Consider the following 19,602-nt stretch of genomic DNA (forward strand, 5'->3'; position numbering starts at 1 on the left):
CTCCAAGATGTTTCGAACGCGAGGAGTAAGGACGAATAGAGATGTTCTTGAAGTGAATTGTTTAAGATCGAGTAGCATTGTTCGAAGTGGAGTTCTTAATTGGAGAATATTTTTGGAGGAAGTATCAGATGATCATTTCGGAGTGAGTCGGAATGAAGTTGTTTAGCCGTAGGGAGAATGTGGCCATTGGGGAACGATGGAGCAGATTGAATGTTAAGTGAACACCGTTGCTGGGAAACGGAGAAGACGTGTGCGTCAAGGGTAAGAAAACCTAGTGATGATCATACGACGAGTATGCGAATGGTGGATACCTTGAGGGTTAAGTTAAGTGGGAGATTGATGTCAAGGATTGAAGGTGTGGTTAGGGAACTGAAAACCCGATTACAATAAGTGGGACTGGTGGTGTTTCTAGCGGAACTCGTAGCAAGAATGTTCCCTTGATTGGTTGTCTTTCACTTGATGGTTCATCCTCAAAGAGGAGGAAGAGTGATAAAGATGGAAGCTTTGTTGATGAAAAGTTTTCAGAGGAATCTGATGAGAGTTGTGTTGGAATCAACAAGACGGAGATCATGGTTGTTTGGAAATCAACTTTTGATAGTAGCTGAGATTAAATATGGAATTACTAGGTGATCGAGAAGAGCCTAGGAAGGATTTATAGCGGCTGAGTGTGTTAGAACCGAGTAGTCATTTCTTGGAAAGATTTGAGAAGCTTAGAAAATATATGTGAAGGTTGGAGAACCGTTAGTGTTATTTAACCAAGGAAAAAGAAGTGAATTCTCAGAAGTAGATGAGAATGGAATTAAGAAATACCGTGTTAGAAATTGGTATACTTGTTAAGTTATCGAGTGGTAGTGGATTGTACGAGTAGTAGAGTTATTCCGAGATGGAAATGGGATAACAATTTGATGGATTTTGTAAGAGTTTGTCGAGAAGGAAATATTTTCATTTAGATGGTGATCGGACAATTAGTGTCGAGGGTGGATGAACCTTTGGAGGTTGAAATAAAGCTAAGTGTGAAGTGTCGTATTTGAATAATTGGAAATAAGAAAGTATCAGAGAGAGTGTTTTGTACCATTCGGAAGTAAGAATGAGATTGACAACGACTTATTGGAAAAGTCGGTGGAGACTAAGTGATGTTGGGAACATCGTATATGTTAGAGTAGTATAGTAATACTATGTGGTAAGGAAATGAAATATTTTGGATATTTTCATCATGGACGATGAAATGATAGTGAGTCGACGAGTGACTTAAGGTAATATTTTGGATAAGAATATTTCGACGGGAAATGATATCGGGAAGGTCATGTTAAGGAAGTCAGAAATTGGATAAGAGATTATTTGGAAAATAAAACAGTTATGTTGAATGTTCGACGCAATGATTTGGGGAATTGCAAGGAAAAAGAATTTGACGGTTGGATAGTATATTTTTGGCATGTGTTAAGAAATTTGAGAAGTTAGACAGCAGATGAGTGTAGAGGTTGTGCTACCGAATGAATAGTTGGAATGAGATTCGGCACAGTGAAACGACTTAAGAAAATGTTGAGAACCTATGGAACTTAAGGAGTTGCGGAGTATGCAACAGAGGTGTCTTTTCGGAGTGCATTAGACGGAGTAGAATTTGTTTTTGGGGCGGTGCTGTGAGTACCGTAAGATGTTAAGAGAAAATTTTAAGTAGTTTGATGAGAATGGTTTATGCCATCATCACGATTGTTGACTATCTATCGACAAATCAAGGGATTAGCTGTCCTTGATCTATTGTTGATGAGTAGACGAGATTGTGTCGATTGGGATTGACTGATTTTGTCAAACTTGGTTTGGTTTGGAGTTTGTATGTTGTGTTGGTACGAATCCGGAAGAAGTGTGAATTTGAATCGGAGTTTGTGTAAGAGACCGTATCGGTTAAGGTATTATGACTAGAAAACCCGTTGGTTAGAATGCAAGTTGGGAATTAGAAAGTCGGATGAGGGAATTTATCCGGAGTTGTGTTTGAGTCGGGTAATTTTCGAGGGCGAAAATCTTTTAAGGGGGGTAGAGTTGTAACGACCCAAAATTTAGTATTCGTTATTTAATTATTTTATTACGCGAGGGCGTGATTTATAATTAAATGATTAAGCGGCAAATAATCATTTAGCGAGAACGTAAGTTAATGAGCGAGAAGTTATGTTGTTTGGGCCTTTGGGCGTGGAATAGGCATTGGGCCTAAGCCAAGTGGGCTTTGATCCATGAGAATAGAGAGAGCTATAAGTAGCCAAGTCAACCATGAATAGTCTCATAAGTTGCAATTCTTGAGAAAGAGCAAGAGGAGGAGCTCATGAGGGAGAGGGAGAGCTCGTGGGAGAGAAAGAGAAGAGCAAGCTTGTGGATTCGTCGAGCTAAGGTACGAGAGTTAGATTACATATTCGTGAGTGATTCGAAAGAGGGGAGGATGTCGATTCCTCCATTCCCAAACTCTTTCCACTCTATTTTCTTGTGGGTTTTGTGGGTGATTTTCTTAATGGAAAATGGATTCTTTTGATCCTAACATGTGTAGTGAACTCATGGTAGATGAGGTAAACAACTTTGGGGAGTTGAAAGTGGGTATATGTAGATGTTTGATCAATGATTTGCATGTTTTGTTAAACTTGCTTAATATGCAAGAAATTGACATGATTATGATTGTTTGAGGTATTTGGATGTTTGGAAGGGATGATTAATGTTCCTTGATACCATATATGTTTGAAATGACTGTTTATATGAATTTATAACATGTTTGGATGAATTTTTGAGTTGATTTGATGTTAAACCGCCTTATTGAAACTCAAGAACAGATATTTTTCTGGTATAGTTCGCTAAGCGACCAGGAGTTCGCTGTAGCGAACATGTTCGCTGAAGCTCGCCAAAGCTCGCCATGAGCAGGTGACTTCCTGGTGAGGTTCGCCAAGTCTCGCTAAGGCTTCGCTTAGCGAAGGCCTCTGTGACAGCAATTTTTGTTAATGTTTGTAAGTGTAATTAGGCACTTGTAACATGGTTTAAGGGTATCCTTACATGATTGTTGATACATGTTGATACTGTTAATACTTATTGTTAATCGTTATATGATCGATAAACGTGTGTGCAATAAGTTGTAGCTTAAAGTGAGCAATGTGATGTTTTAGCATTAATTTGCAATGTTAAGGAAATGATGTATGTTTTATGACATAAGTGTAAATGAAACCTTGTGTGTATAAAAATGAGTATGCAGATAATTATCATGTGAATAATTATGAATTGAGTGATAGGATATTGTGTTATCCTAATGTGTTAGATGTTGGAATTGTGTTTCCGCATCAGTGAATGAATAGCTTCGAGCTAGATAGCGTCATGTCTTTGATGTGTTTAAAAGTAATCATGCATTCATGAATAATTGTGTTATGGGAATCATGTGAATTCCAATAATTGATGAAAATGGTTTATGTTTATGAAAAGTGGTCGAAGATGGGATCATGTTATCCGAGATCTGGAACCCATATCCAAACATGATATAAAACTGTGTGACTCCTCTTTATGAGTGAGATGGTTGATGATAACCGAGATCCGACATGATTTTAAACTGTATTGATGATGATCCTGCATGATCTAAAACTGACACCATCCAGCAACGATGTAAAACTGAATGAGATGGTCTAAGTTGGCCAGCATCCTGCATGATGTAAAACTGATGTAGAGTCCGTGCATGACTATAATCTGAACAGTCCGTGCATGACTATAATCTGAACAGTCCGTACATGACTATAATCTGAACAGTCCGTCATGACTGAAATCTGAACAATGTAAATTGGTACCACATGCATTAGTCGTGTCTAGGGATGACATGACATTGGATAATTGGCATTAGATGCATTAGGGTAAATGCACATGTATTTGATAATTGTTATGTGACAATATCTGATTGGATTGTAATGTGTTTTCCGTATGTGTTAAGCTTTGGTATTTACTAATTGTTTAATACTGTGATTGTTGCCATGACTTGGTATGTGAGTAGAGTCCGTCATGACTATAAAATGAACAAGTGTAGAGTCCGTCATGACTATAAAATGAACAAGTGTAGAGTCCGTCATGACTATAAAATGAACAAGTGTAGAGTCCGTCATGACTATAAAATGAACAAGTGTAGAGTCCGTCATGACTATAAAATGAACACTTTGGTAGTGTCCGAGAAGACGTGAAACTATATGATTGGTGTGTTTGTAAATGAATGATTAATTGGTAGTCGCATTTGACGATGTATGTGCGTGAGTTAGAAATGTATGATAGCGTGTGAAGTGTGTAGTATACTACTCACACTTATATTTATGTTTATGTTTTCTAACTCTCTGCTTTGTGTTAATTGCTGGACCTTTGGGGGTCCAGGTTGACAGGTTATGTGTTAGCCTCGTCCGAGTGCAATGGTGAAGCTCTGCTCTGATTGAGACACGGGAAAAAGGGGTTTTTATATGTATATGCATGTAGTCCTCTTAGTATACTCTGTTGGTCTTAAGCTTTCATTTGAAAAGTATCCGTTTTGTATAACTAATAACGCATTGTTCGATGCGAGGTTTTGTTTTTAGTTCATTCGAATATTTTACTAGATAAATGTATTAGTATTATCTTTGAATGAAGTTTGTGATATTCAAACCAGCGCTTTATAAATCAGATTTCCAATTTTTCCGCTGCGTATTTTCGAAAAAGATTTTATAAAGGCAGAGTTAATTAAATAACGGGTTTGGGTGTTACAAGAACCACACTATGTATCATGACCTTTTGAATAGGTAGGATGTCATGCATACAAGGTATAAAGTCACTCACAAAATCCAAAACATCTTAGTTTGCTTAAAAGCTTGACTAAGATCCTGATTATCAACCCTTTTCTAGAGTGACTTGCAACAGAAGAAGACCAAAGACAATTATCAAACCTCGGTATTTGACAATATTCTTCTGCCCTTACATTCACTAGTAGTTGTTGATACTAGTGGAATAAATAGTCATGCATTGCTAGAGCATACTATTAAAACAAGATCAGAACCTCCACATTCTGATTCACATAGTCAGAAACACGTCTTCTGACCACACAGCTTGAGCACTCCCACGCACAATCTCAAGCACCTTCCACAGAACAACCATTAGTAAATATGATGTTACAACATCATTTGAAACATCAGCTTCTGATTTTGGAACCCAATTACATTGGTTCAGAAATCATCATTCAAAAGGACTCATTGTGCATAGACATCCTTCAATAAGCTCCCAATAGAGTACCATCAATGCAGATCATCCAGGTTTTACAAAAACACCTGAATACCATGAAGAGAAATAGATTCTCATATACTCTCTGAACCATAAAGTTCATACTGCATAATTGCACAACTCTTCAGACAAATACATCAGTTTTATGCATAACTTCAACAAAGGATATACAGATACTCAGCTCCCATTAAAGTATTTGTCATTTGTCAGCTAGGATTACTTTCTCACACAAGGTAGGACATTAGATCTGACATCATTCTTCTGCACATATATGGCACCAACAGATAACATCCACTCATGACAGTTATTTTTACGAAAAAAATCATTCCAGATTAGGTCAGTTGCTTGACCTTGTACTCCACCCTGAGTAGAACCAGCTTCCTTGGCTGAAGAAGCAGATGTTGGAGAAGATGTTTCAACATTAATTCTGACATCAATCTCAATCCAATCGGTTTCCATCCTGTACTATGGTCTGGAGATACCATAGTAGTCCATAACTCTTGCAAGGGGACACAAGAGAATCAACCATCAGTAGTTGATCAACCTTCAATATCAAATCATCCACAAATGCAGGGACGTGCATATTATACATCTCAAAATCTTCTTCTAATGTACAAACCTCTTGTCTTACTTTGAGATGTTTGATGTCATTCTTCTGAACCTATAAAGGAGATTCCCTCTAACAGGTATCTGGAACATTTTGATCCAACACAATATCAGGTATCACATATGTGACAGTACTTAGCACAACATCAGTCTTAGGTGCCAAAGATGTGCCAACATTCGACACAACATCATTTCCAGAGACAGATCCTTTGAGAGATTCATCAACAAACTCACTTGTGACCTTAGTGGAAGTATTAACCACATCAGATGGATTTCCCTTGATTAACGTACACTAGACAATGAAGAGAGGGATGCAACATATACTTCATTTCACTTCAACACAAACACTCATCTTGAAGGGAAGTAGAAACTTCGTCAATCTTAATTCAAGAGATATCTTTAATGCACAAGGTAAAGAAATAACTTCACCAAAAATACCAGAGAACCATAATCCTTTGGTCCCAACAATAATAAATCCTCCTAACTTAATCATGCATTCATACAACTAGATATTATCACACGAATATAACATGCATGGTTAAAACATCAGATAACACATCAACACTGCACACAACTTCAACTACCACTTACTTGGATCAGACATGAACTAACCCAAGAGGTCAACCATATGTTGATCGTGTCCCAACAAACTTATCTAAGACATGTTTCTAGTGTAGAAACCATCTCAGACACAGATGCCTCCTCTTCCAGGTCAGGAGAAGGTTCCAAACATATGTAACCAACACACACTTGTTTAGCACCCAAGCATCTGTCATGCCCTACTGTCATCCAACAAAATTCTGCAGAATCTGCTCGTCAGATGTTCCGTCAGATGTTCCAACATCTAGTAAGACATCAGTTCCCTTCTAACGAAACACACCAAGAAATCCTTTATCAAAGCCAATGGAGGTTAGGTTTTGGAAGCAAAAATAAATTGCTCATAACTTCCTTCAGATCCCTTTTCAACAAACTCATACATGAGTGCCTTTATGAGTGGACTTAAGATCACCCCCAAGTATCTTTGGCATCTCTAACAAGTTAATTACAAAAAAACTCTCCTCGAGCATCACCACACCAGGGCTTACATCATAGAACTGAGTGGTGCATCCTCAACAAACAAAACCACCAGGAGTTTTCCATCAGATATATATGCAGCGGAATTCAAACCACAAAACTCCTCAACAAACTTCAGGCACACTACAATAACACACGTTTGAAAATAAATCAAACCATACAGCAACTCATCACAAGATCTACACGCCTGAACAACAAAAGATAGGTCAAATACACACCCTATCATGAATAGTCCATCCTCCACTTCTAGGGACCATTCAATCAATGTGAACTTCTCCAAGTTCAAACAAATTTTCAGTATTCCTTACTTGCCCATAACCAGAAAGTATCTTCCCTAAGATCTCATCCAGAAAACAAAACAGGATGCCTGCTCTGATACCAATTGAAATTCTGGTATAGCAGAACCAGATGTTGTATAGAAAGTCGAGACATCTGGTCTGACATGAATAACACGGCAAGGCATATAACATTAAAACGGATACTGAGAAATAATGTTTTATCAGATGTTCCAACATTCAATTTAAAGAGAATGTCATACTTAATGTTGGAACATCTTACGAAACATAATAAAATCAACAAGTAAATAAACTGCACAGGAAATTGTTAACCCAGTTCAGCCAACCTGCCTACTCTAGGGGATACCAATCCAGGAAGGAAATCCACTAATAGATCTAGTCACTAAGACCTCCAGCAAACCCTTTGAATTTACATCTTACACTAAGACCTCCAGCAAACCCTCGGTTTACGTCTTACACTAAGACCTCCAGCAAATCCTAGGTTTACGCCTTATGACCTCGACACTACTCATGCAACTTCTGCCTAGGAACTCCTAGACATGAGATCCCATCTCACTTCCACACAGGCAACACAACCTGTGTTGTTCATATAATGTTGAATAAAATGTGGCGACAATCACCGTGACATATTTTACTCTTGCTTAAAAGCTTCGAGTAAATCACACACAGTTAACTCCGTAGTTCAAAGCTTAGGAGTAACCTTAAAACATTACAACTCAATAAAACACCGTCCTACTCAAGTATTAAACCAATACATGAGAGGCTCACAAACACTATCTCCTTGCTTAAAAGCTTCAGAGTTATTACAATACTCTACTCATTACCTAAAGGTTTCTGAGTGAGGACATAGTGACCATCTCACAACCCGAGTGGTTCACTTACACCAACTCTCTTAGAGAGTGGCTTAAAGACACGAAACCCTAAAGAATACATCTTTGATGAACAGTGGTTTCAGTTCATAAAATCTTGGTCTTGAGTCTTCTTTATATAGACAGAGCTAGCACACTCCTGATCATCCAAGATAAGCTTCAGAACACAGCTGGTCTTTGAGTCACGTCCAGCTAAGCAAATCAGACCTTAATAAAAACTTTCCTAAAATGGTTGATCCTCTTTAGGAAATAAATAATGTGTTGAATCATTCCATTAAGTCTTGATAAGAACATATCTTCACTGATAACGTCTTGATCAGATCAAATCTTGATATACACGTTTGTAGAGTGGATTTCCATATATAGCAGATACGTGTAATAAATGCGCGAGATTTGGGCAATCTGACTGTCGTACCCAAACATGTTACAACATTTGGTCCAACATCTTTTGTACCCAACATGTTGAAACATTTGGTCCAACATCTTGCTTGTATATTTGTTTTAGCAAAATGAGGCCAACACACAAATATCTAACAACATCCATTTGTTCTAACTCAAGATCATACATGTTAACAATCGCCATAAGTACCCTTATAGAACAATGTTTCACCACAGGTGGGAAGATTTCGTTGTAATCAATCCCCTCAACCTGAATAAAACCCTTTGCTACAAGTCTTGCCTTATACCTTGGTGCTTCGACCCCTGGTATACCTTCTTTTCTTTTGAACACCCACTTGCTACCAACTACCCTTTTATTTTTAGGTAATGGCACAAGCTTCCAAGTCTGATTCTTTTCCAATGAAAGCATTTCCTCATTCATTGCCTTCAGCCATTCTTGACTATTTATGCTTTCTTATGCTTCCCTGAAGTTCTTAGGTTTCGAGTCTTGCACTTCTTCAGCTGCATTCAAAGCATAACAAATAAGGTCAGCATAACTGAGTCTATTAGGTGGACGAATAACTCTCCTCTCCCTATCTCTTGCTTGTTGATAGTCAAGAACAGTTGCTTCATCACTTCCACTCTCATCAGGTACTTGAGTCTCATCCTCTTTTCCCCTCTCATTAATGGAAGGCTCCACCTCAAACTGAATTCTCTCCACCCCCATTTCTGGTCTTTTCTCAAGGTCTTTGCACTTCATCCCCATCCGGGTCTCATCAAAAATGACATCCTTGCTTATGATAAACTTTGATCCTCTAGGTTCCATCTTCCACAGCTTGTAACCTTTCACACCCTCAAGATAACCAATGAAAACACATTTCACAGCTCTAGCATCAAGCTTATCTTGCTTGACATGTGCAAATGCTAAAGCTCCAGAGACTTTCAAGTTACAGTAGTCTGCCGGCTTGCCACTCCAAACCTCCATAGGTGTCTTTAGATCAATTCCTGTTGATGGACAATTGTTGATCAAATATGTAGCAATGTTAACTGCCTCTCCCCAGAAACTCTTGGGTAATCCAGCTCCCAACAGCATACATCTCACACGCTCTAGCAAGGTCCTGTTCATCCTTTCAGCCAGTCCATTCTACTGCGATGTGTATGCAACGGTCTTATGCCTCTTTATACCTAGTTTCCTACAAAACTCATTAAACTGCTCTGAAACAAACTTCAAGCCATTGTCATCCCTTAAAAGTTTTAGTTTAGTTCCTGTTTGATTTTCTATTAAGGTATGTCATTCTTTGAATTTTTCAAAAGTGTCACTTTTATTCTTTATTATGTAAACACATACCCTCCTCGAGTAATCATCAATTATTGAAAGAAAATAAGAACCTCCCCCATGAGTAGACACAGATGATGGACACCAAAGATCCGAGCGAACATACTCGAATGGCCTAGTAGACTTATGCACTCTCACCCCAAACTTAACCTTATGTTGTTTTCCTAGAGTACAGTTATCACAAAAGTCTAGTTTGTTCAATTTTTCTTTCCCTAGTAAACCTTGTTTAGCTAGTTCAACTAAACCCCTTTCACTAACATGACCTAACCTCAAATGTCATAGTTTAGTTATGTCTGCATTTTCAACACTAGTTACTAATGCATTAGAAATAACGGTTGAACCTTCTAAAACGTAAAGACCATTCATTTTAGACCCCCTAGCAATTGTAACAGCCCGTGGCCCCACCAACTTAGGGACAGTGTTGGGACCACCTAAGGTGGTGGGGCCTGGGCTGTTACAATGGTAGTGGGAATGGATTGAACACGTACTTAAACCCAAGAATACGTGGTTCGATTCTCACGGAAGGCAAAAACTCTACTAGTGAGGGGGGTAGAGAATATCGTGAGGTGGCAGTGTCGGGACCACCTAAGTTTGTGGGGCCACGGGCTGTTACAGCAATTACTAATGCACTATTAGAAATTCTCATTGCCCCACGTTCAATCCTAGTACAATATCCTAGATTATCAAACTTGGTTATGGAAATTAAATTTCTTTTAAGTTCAGGAATATACCTCACATTCTTCAAAAAGAAATCATGATCGTCATACATTTTAAGACGAATAGTACTCATACCTTGAACCTTGCACGCTTTATTGTTACCTAGACGGACGACTCCACCTTCTTTAAGCTCCAAAGTTTCAAAGTACTCCTTTCTTGGACAAATGTGATATGAGCACCCCGAGTCCATGACCCAGCTCTTCTCAGGTTCCCAACTTGTAACTGTCAATGCTCCTGCACTCTCATAACCTTCCTCTTCACTAACAACAATTTGAGCTGACGAACTACCACCACCCCTTCTCTCAAGGCAGTCCTTCTTGAAGTGACCTGGTTCATGACAATGATAGCATCTGAACTTGCCACCACCATCACCCTTTGACCTATACTTGAACCTATGCTTCTTTCCCTTCCCCTTACTTTTGTTCTCGCTTCTTCCTCTCGCCACATTCATCCCTACTCCGTTGTCATCAATCCTCAAGTCTCTCATCTTAGTCATCTCCTTGGTTCTCAAAGCCGATTGGACTTCATCCAAGGTGATAGTACCTTCTTTGCCATAAAGCAACGTATCCTTGAGATTTTCAAATGACTTAGATAAAGCACACAATAGGTGGAAAGCTTTGTCCTCGTCCTCCAAATTCACATCAATGTTCGCCAAATCGTCAATAATCTTATTGAACTCCGAAAGCTGCTCAACCACGGACTTGTTCTCCGACATACGATAGAAGAACAACCATTCTTTCAAACACTGCTTATGTGCCAAGGACTTGGTCATATACAATGCATCAAGCTTGGACCACATCCCTGCAGCAGTCCTCTCCTTTGCTACTTCTCTCAACACATTATCCGCGAGGCACACGATATTGGCACTCAATGCCTTATCATTCATCTCGTTCTTCTCTGCTGCGGAGAAAGTATTAGGCATGTTCGCAATTCCTGACAATGCTTCTGAACACTTCTGCTGTGTTAATATTGCCCTCACCTTCACCTTCTACAACCCAAAGTCGTTACTCCCGGTGAACTTCTCAATGTCCCACTTAGAACCCATGATACTTAAATCGTTTGATCCTTTGCCCCACGGTGGGCGCCAATTGTTGTGAATTCGGATTGAATCACACCAATAAAATAATTGATGTGTGGAGCAAATAACGATTAAGCGATCAAATAATGAGATCGGCAATAATAATCACAAATCAAAAGATAAAGCGATAAAGAAAAAAAGGAACACGAGAGAATGGTTTACCTAGTTCAGTCAATGTGACCTACTCTAGGGGAGAGAGATGCTCTCCGATCCACTATCAAATGATGTTCTTGATTACAATGAAATCTCACAATAGAGTTACAAGAATTAGCCTTGATACTAATTATACCCTAAGCCCGAATTTCTTCCCGTGACCAAGAAATTCAATATGAAAGTGTTTCCCAAGATGGTAGAGTGATTCCCCAACCCTAGAGTCTTCCCAAGATGATCTCTTTTAACCCTAGCTGTATTGTTGGCCTTAGAAATCCTAAAATCCTTATACAAATATCAGAAAACGTGATATATTTATAAACTTGCGCAATTTTCCACCTGAGGCACGAGATTTTCTGCCTGGGGCGCAATTTCCGCCTGAGGCAGCAGTTTTTCCGCCTAGGGCGCAGAAACCAGCCCCTTTTCCTGCTGCACAATTTTGCCAGGGACACCAGAATTTCGTCTGGGGCGCCAAAACAGCAAATTTTGCTATTTTTCCCCGTTTTCAAGGTAATTTGCAACACCTACGTCTCTCTACAATATACGATGTGCCCAATATATTTTATGTTATAGGGACCATGCATATAGTGTATATATCGATGATGACCTACTTATATCAAGTTCATATCAACTAACTAAATATTTAATTAATTATCCAATTAGAAATTTAGTTAGTCTTAATATTTTGTTTTATCACTAATCAAAATAGATAATGTTATTTTAGTTCATGCTAAATAATTTTTTAAAAAATAATATAATTTAAGTGGTTTTCTTAAAAGAAATATATCCAAATAGGTCCTGAATTTTGAGACAACATCACAAAAGCTCCCAACAAAATAACTATTGTACTCCAAATAACATGTGATAGATACTTAAATTCTTTAACTATTTGATTCAGAGTTTAAAATAAATTTCAATTATTTTGAAAAATTAGTCATGGCCATAGTTGCACGCATAGATATTTTAGTCAAGCATATTGTAAGATATGGAGTTAGAACATTTTTTTTCTTCTTATTTTAATGGAGATGGGTGTAACTTGTTAGTTTTAGTTTAGTTGCTGTGGGTTCAAAGAATGATATTCTTTCACTCCTTCACACAAAATAACAAGGCCACACCCAAAACAATCAAACCCATACCCACAAATAAATGAATAATTAAAGAATATATATTATTAAATAGGGTAAATGATCATTTACCCCTGCAAAATAAGCAAATTTTCGTTTACCCCCCTATGCAGATTTTTTTTCTGTTTACCCCCCTGCAAAATTTAGATTCCCTCATTTTGCCCCCTGGATGTACAGCAGGACATATGACTGTGCAAATCTGCTGAGGTGGCTTGACCACGTAGGAAAAATCATTTATATTTATTTTTAAAATTCCACGACAGATAATATTTTTTAAAAATAAAAAATAATTTTTTTTCCTTCAAAATAAAAAACCGAATGTTTTTATTTTTTTCCCCAATATTTTTTTAAAAAAATTCCTAAGAGAATTTGAAAAATTTCCATAAATAAATAAATAAATAATTTTCTTATTTTGCTCCCAAAATAAAGATATACTCCTAAATAAAGTTTATTACTAAAATAAAAATTTGAAAGATTTATTTTCAATTTTTTTTGAATTAAAAAAAACATAATCTTTATTTTTTAAAAACAAAACTTTATTTTTTTTTTTGTTAATCTCTTTGAATTAAAAAAAAAATTTAAAAATAAGTTTGATTCATGTTTTTCTCTTCTACCAAAACCATTTGCCCTAGAACTAGAAAAATAGAAAGAAGCATAAGATAACAACGAAGTAGAAGACGACGATGAATACAATCACGACGGTGTAAGCAAATGATTCCGGCGAACATTCTATTTTTTCTTAATTCGAAAAGATTTGAAAATAAATCTTTAAAAGCTTTATTTTGGAAATAAACTTTATTTGGGAGCAAAATAAGAAAATTTGTTTTTTAATTTTAGGGAAAAAATAATAATTTTGTACGGAAAAAAAATTATTTGTAGGAAATTTTTTAAAAATTTTGTAGGAAAAAAATTTGATTTGTAGGATTTTTTTATTTTTGAAAAAAAAATAAATAAGAAAATTCGTTTTTGTTTTTATTTTGTAGGAAAAAAAATTTAAATTTCTTTTGTAGGATTTTTTTATTTTGGAAAAAAAAATCGTTTTTTTAATTTTGTAGGAAAAAAAAATTAATTTTTTTTTTAAAAAAAAATATTATCTGACGTGGAATTAAAAAATTAAATATAAATAATTTTTTCCACGCGTACAAGCCACATCAGCAAATTTGCATAGTCACTTGTCCTGCTGTACACCCAAGGGGCAAAATGAGGGAATCTATTTTTTACAGGGGGGTAAACAGAAAAAAAATCTGCATAGGGGGAAACGAAAATTGGTTATTTTGCAGGGGGGTAAATGATCATTTACCCTATTAAATATTGTGATATAAATATATTATTTTTCTTCTATATAGTGACGAGGACTCCCTTCACTCCCCCCAACACATTTTGCAAAACCAAATAATAAGTCCATTTTTTTTTTCTAGCACAAAATGGCCACTCAAGAGAACCTACCAATTATAGTGTCTAAAATTGGCATCATTGGTGCTGGAGTTAGTGGCATAGCCGTAGCAAAACAACTATCTCATTATAACCCTATTGTTTTTGAAGCAACTGATTCAATTGGTGGTGTTTGGAGACATTGTTCCTATAAGTGCACTAAGCTTCAATCACAAACATGGAATTATGAATTCAGTGATTTTCCTTGGCCTGCAAGGGAAAGTTCTGATTATCCTTCTTATGTTGAGATTTTGGAATACTTGCATACTTATGCTGTTCATTTTGATTTGTTTAAGTATGTTAAGTTTAACTCCAATGTAGTGGAAATCAAGTTTATTCAGGATAATGAAGGTTTCGATTCCGGACGCCTACCTGGTGACCATGCGAATCCACTTCCTGGTCATCCTGTGTGGGAACTTTCTGTTCAGACTAATGAATTGGATACCATTCAGGTCTTTATTCACTTGCAATTCATAAATTAGCTTCAAACTCATCACCTATCATATTAAAAAATGTGTGAGATCGTAATCTAAGTCACAATATCAAAATTTATGATTTTCGTTAACACGACTTGAGCCACAACATTAAGTGTTTCGATGTTTCATTACCACATGTTGACAATTAAAATTTCCTTAACCGCATTTGATTGCGATTATGCAACATAAAAAAATTGTGACACGAGTGTAACTTAAATCCTTAACAATAATTGATTGATGTGGTGTATGAAACGAAAACAAAACTTAACATAAAAGAGTTTTGAATTTGTCGATATATGACCAATTGACATTGTTTGTCCCTTTTCAGCGGTACCACTTTGAGTTTGTAGTAGTTTGCACTGGAAAATATGGAGACATACCATTGATGCCAACATTTCCACACAACAAGGGCCCTGAGGTATTCAATGGTAAGGTTCTTCATACCATTGATTATTGTAAACTTGACAAAGAAGCTACTAGTGACCTTGTTAAGGGAAAGAAGACCGTGGTTGTGGGTTACAAAAAGTCAGCTATTGATCTAGCCATGGAGTGTGCACAGGCAAACCAAGGTAACAATTTGCTCTAAAATAGTCCTTTTGGCCCCTTAACTTTAGTTCTTTTGTAAAAGATTGTCCCCTCAACTGTTACGTTAGCATATCTTATCACATAAATTCATAAATGATCAAATGCATGTGTAAATATGTTTTGCAATGTCGATATATATAAATTAAATTCTTTGAACAATGTATTTTCAGGTCCTTTATTTCCTATTGATAAGATTGATATCCCGATAAAAAAAATGATTAGTTAGCTTATCTAATGAAAATTATGGTTTTAATTTGTTATGAAGGACCTGAAGGGCAATCATGCACCATGATAATAAGGAGTTTGCATTGGACACTTCCCCATTATAGTATGTGGGGAGTACCATTTTACTTGTTCTATGCAACAAGATCTGCACAGTTTCTCCATCAAACACCAAATCAGGGTTTACTTAAAAGCATTTTATGCTTCCTATTATCTCCACTGGTAAATATGCTCTAATTAATTCAATCATTTTTTTCTTCATAAATCGACTATCCTCTGCCACAATTGTATAGACTAATATCTCGAGTCTTGTGAGATCCAAATGGGTGGCAAATTCTCTCTAGGAGTTTTAACGTTGTAGCATCCCCAAACCAAAGATTTATTATTAATAACAAATAATTTGAGACTAAATATTATACTCCCCTATTTCTATGATTAATTTAGTGACAAATAAATTAGCCATGTATCAAAATTGAATTGGTAACATGACCCTTCAATGAAAACCTGAGTTTGATTCTTGGAGTTGCCGTTTAGAAGGTAGACCAATCTTGTCACCAAAAAAAAAAAAAATCAGATGTTCCATTTTCAACTCAATGATTGGTGGCATAGCATACCATCTAAGGATACCTTGAATTGTTTCCACCAAGAATCGAACTCGTGTTCTTCCATAGAATTCATCCTAGGGGAAGCTCTTTAACTACTTGAGCTTAATATATCTGTCGACTATTAATTTGTTTAAGTGTATTTTAGACATTTAAATAAAAAAATATGAGCTTAATTATTTTTGTTGAACTAATGACATTGAACAGAGGCGTGGGATTTCAAAGTTCATAGAATCCTACTTGCTATGGAAACTTCCATTTGAGAAGTATGGATTGAAACCAGAACACCCTTTTGAGGAAGATTTTGCATCTTGTCAAATAGCTATAACACAAGAAAGTTTTTTCAATGAAGCTGATAAGGGAAAAATAATCTTCAAAAAAGCATCAAAGTGGTGGTTTTGGAATGGAGGAATTGAATTTGATGATAACACTAAAATAGATGCTGATGTTGTTCTTCTTGCAACTGGTTATGATGGAAAAAAGAAGCTCAAAACCATTTTGCCAGAGCCTTTTTCTAGCTTGTTGGACCCTTCTGGTATCATGCCACTGTACAGGTAATGGACGACTCTTAATTTAAGCAAAAGTCAAAATGTATTTAATTTAAAATTAGACCATATATGGCTTTTGTTTATATATAAGTCTAGAGGGAGTAATTAATTCTTAATTCTAAAACAACATATAATTTGACGCAAACAAATAATTCAAACAAAAATGATAAAAATGAGCTTGAGGTAGGGATGTCAACAGAGCAGCGAATATTCTTCTGCTACCCGCCACCCAATGTAGCCTCTGTCCTCATTCCCTTGCTTCATGGGGATACAAATTGACATCCATGGCTTGAGGTACTAAATTATAATAGAGAGAATTTACGAGTATCCTAATTGAGATTTGAACCATGTTCTTTGAAGTTACAAAACCAGACTCTTACCACTGAACTGATGCATCTTGAAAAATGAGCCTGAATGTTTGAACCATTTTCTTTAACCAATTGCAATTTTTGAAAAAATTATCTAGCTGAGAATGAATTAATAATCAAATTATAATTAATTTGGGACAGGGGAACTGTCCATCCATCAATTCCAAACATGGCCTTTGTGGGTTATGTTGAGAGTGTTTCAAATCTCTACACTTCAGAGATACGTTCCATGTGGCTATCTGGACTACTAGATAACAAATTTAAGCTTCCAAGTGCTGAGAAGATGCTTTCAAAAACAATTAAGGACATGGAAATAATGAAAAATTCTACAAGGTTTTACAAAAGGAACTGCATCACAACTTTTGGTATTAACCATAATGATGAAATTTGTGAAGATTTGGGTTGGAATACTTGGAGGAAGAAGAACTTGTTTCAAGAGGCATTTACTCCTTACTTTGCTGCAGACTATAAGAAGGAAGATTGAGAATTTGTTATTTCATTCTTAACATGCTATTTATTGTTGTATTTAATAACTGCATGTGCTTTGATGCATGCAGTCTCTGATGCAGTTTTTATTATTTTAACCTTCTAGACTCTGGTATTTCGGAGTTTGATAGGAAGGTAATAAAGTCTGACAAATGATTGTTTCAGACTCTCAGTTATTATTTGAATTTTTTCTCAAACGATTTATCTTTAGTTGAAGTTCATTAATCATTTGAGCTCGGTAACATAGTTTTTTAAGCAGTGTCATTTTCATAACATTATGTAAGTGATCGCCAAGATAAATTTATGTAATAAAAATGTGGGAGAACCTCTGTTCAACCACTCTTGGTTATTATATTTCTTAAAAGTAGTTAAATGAATTAGCTTGGTTATGCAATGCTGTTGAGATTATTAATCAAAAATGGTTATTAAAAAAACTACAAGTGTACTTAGTAGCAAGTTATATAAAATTACAGAAGAATGGTGCACACGAGCTCTGCTAGGTTTTCCACCAAAACACAAGAAAAAACCACAGAGGAGGAAGACCTGCTCTCACGCAGTCAGAATAAAATGGATGATCCACCAAACAAATCATCCATCGTCTCTTATAAAGAAAAATTGCTGAATCTGTTTGGAGAAGAAGTAGTAAGCTACACTAGAAACAAAGATTATGATACCATGGAAGATGAGATTGATGCCAACACAGAATCTCGGCCGTATGTCGACGGACTTGACATCCCTCTTCAAGATAATGAATGGGATCAATGGTCACATTCATGGGAAAAGACTTTGATCGTGACCCTCATGGGAAAAAGAGCAAATTTCAAAATACTAGAGAACTATATTCAGAAGCAATGGACAAAGAATGGGAAGGTGAAACTTGTGGATATGGAAGATGGATACTTTCTTGTCTATTTTTCAACAGAGGCTGATTACATTCATGCTTTGTACGAGGGGCCTTGGATGCTTGCGGATCACTATCTCCTCGTCCAAAGGTGGAGGAAGATGTTCCTTCAAAGCGCTGCAACCATGAAGAAAGTTGCGGTTTGGATCAGGATTCCTAGATTACCTCTGGAACTGTATAATGATACGTTTCTTACACGTATTGGTAATGCTCTTGGAACTATGTTAAAAGTTGATCGCTTGACATCAATCCATTCACGTGGAAAATTTGCACGAATTTGTGTTGAATTAAATCTTGAACAACCGCTGGTTACACATATATTCATCAGAGGATACAAGTTCTTTCTCCAATATGAAGGACTGCATTCAATATGTTTCCGATGTGGACGTTACGGTCACAAAAAAGATCAGTGTTGTGAATTTCTCGGAGAGACAGCTAAGGGAACAAAAGAAAATTCAACAATCGGAGCTAGTAAAATCGACACAACCGGACATGCTGAAGCGATGACGGCGGCAGCCGCCATTGAAACAATCCCTACTGCTGCAGAGAAACCTGAAACGGATGCTGAATTAATTGCGATTAATTCAAATGCTACAAATAAGGAAACACTGTTACCGATTTCCATGTGCAAGTTGGGCGTCATGAACCCAACTTGGAGTCCCTCATCGGAATTAAGGGGAGGATTGTTCAATCCTATATAAACCCTCACACCGGGTTCATTACTTCCGATGAGGGACTCCAAGTTGGGTTCATGACGCCCAACTTGCACATGGAAATCGGTAACAAATCCGCCCCCGTTGAACAACCGGCGTCCCGACGGTTCATTCTTCCCCTTTCTTTTTATAGGGTTCATTCTTCCCGTTCGGTCCCGGCGCCCAAGGATCGAACCAGGCTCTGATACCAATTGATACGGATTGAACCTAACTCCACCTCAAAACCATGGTTCAAAGGGGAGGATTGTTCAATCCTATATAAACCCTCACACCGGTTCATTACTTCCGATGAGGGACTCCAAGTTGGGTTCATGACGCCCAACTTGCACATGGAAATCGGTAACAAACACATTCAATGGAAAGAGAAAATCAGTTTGGTCCTTGGCTAATGGTCAAGAAAA

The 19,602-nt window shown here is 36.8% G+C and overlaps 1 protein-coding gene across 1 annotated transcript; it reads left to right on the top strand.

Annotated features, from left to right (window-relative positions):
* Positions 1–14,293: 14,293 nt before the first annotated feature.
* Positions 14,294–17,609, top strand: LOC123924539 (probable flavin-containing monooxygenase 1). The gene is made up of 5 exons (XM_045977466.1): positions 14,294–14,752; positions 15,105–15,345; positions 15,627–15,805; positions 16,393–16,739; positions 17,243–17,609. The coding sequence occupies exons 1-5, from the start codon at positions 14,294–14,296 to the stop codon at positions 17,583–17,585; spliced, it is 1,569 nt and encodes a 522-aa protein (XP_045833422.1). The 3' UTR covers positions 17,586–17,609.
* Positions 17,610–19,602: the final 1,993 nt, after the last annotated feature.

This window comes from Trifolium pratense, linkage group LG4, assembly GCF_020283565.1.
Source record: "Trifolium pratense cultivar HEN17-A07 linkage group LG4, ARS_RC_1.1, whole genome shotgun sequence".
Taxonomy (NCBI): Eukaryota; Viridiplantae; Streptophyta; class Magnoliopsida; order Fabales; family Fabaceae; genus Trifolium; species Trifolium pratense.

What these genes read in the sequence shown, in the direction of transcription:
- LOC123924539 (XM_045977466.1), top strand. Translation starts at nt 14,294, where the DNA reads ATGGCCACTCAAGAGAACCTACCAATTATAGTGTCTAAAATTGGCATC. An exon ending in GTGTGCACAGGCAAACCAAG is followed by an intron (nt 15,346 to 15,626) that starts GTAACAATTTGC and finishes TTTGTTATGAAG; the next exon opens with GACCTGAAGGGCAATCATGC. An exon ending in GCTTCCTATTATCTCCACTG is followed by an intron (nt 15,806 to 16,392) that starts GTAAATATGCTC and finishes GACATTGAACAG; the next exon opens with AGGCGTGGGATTTCAAAGTT.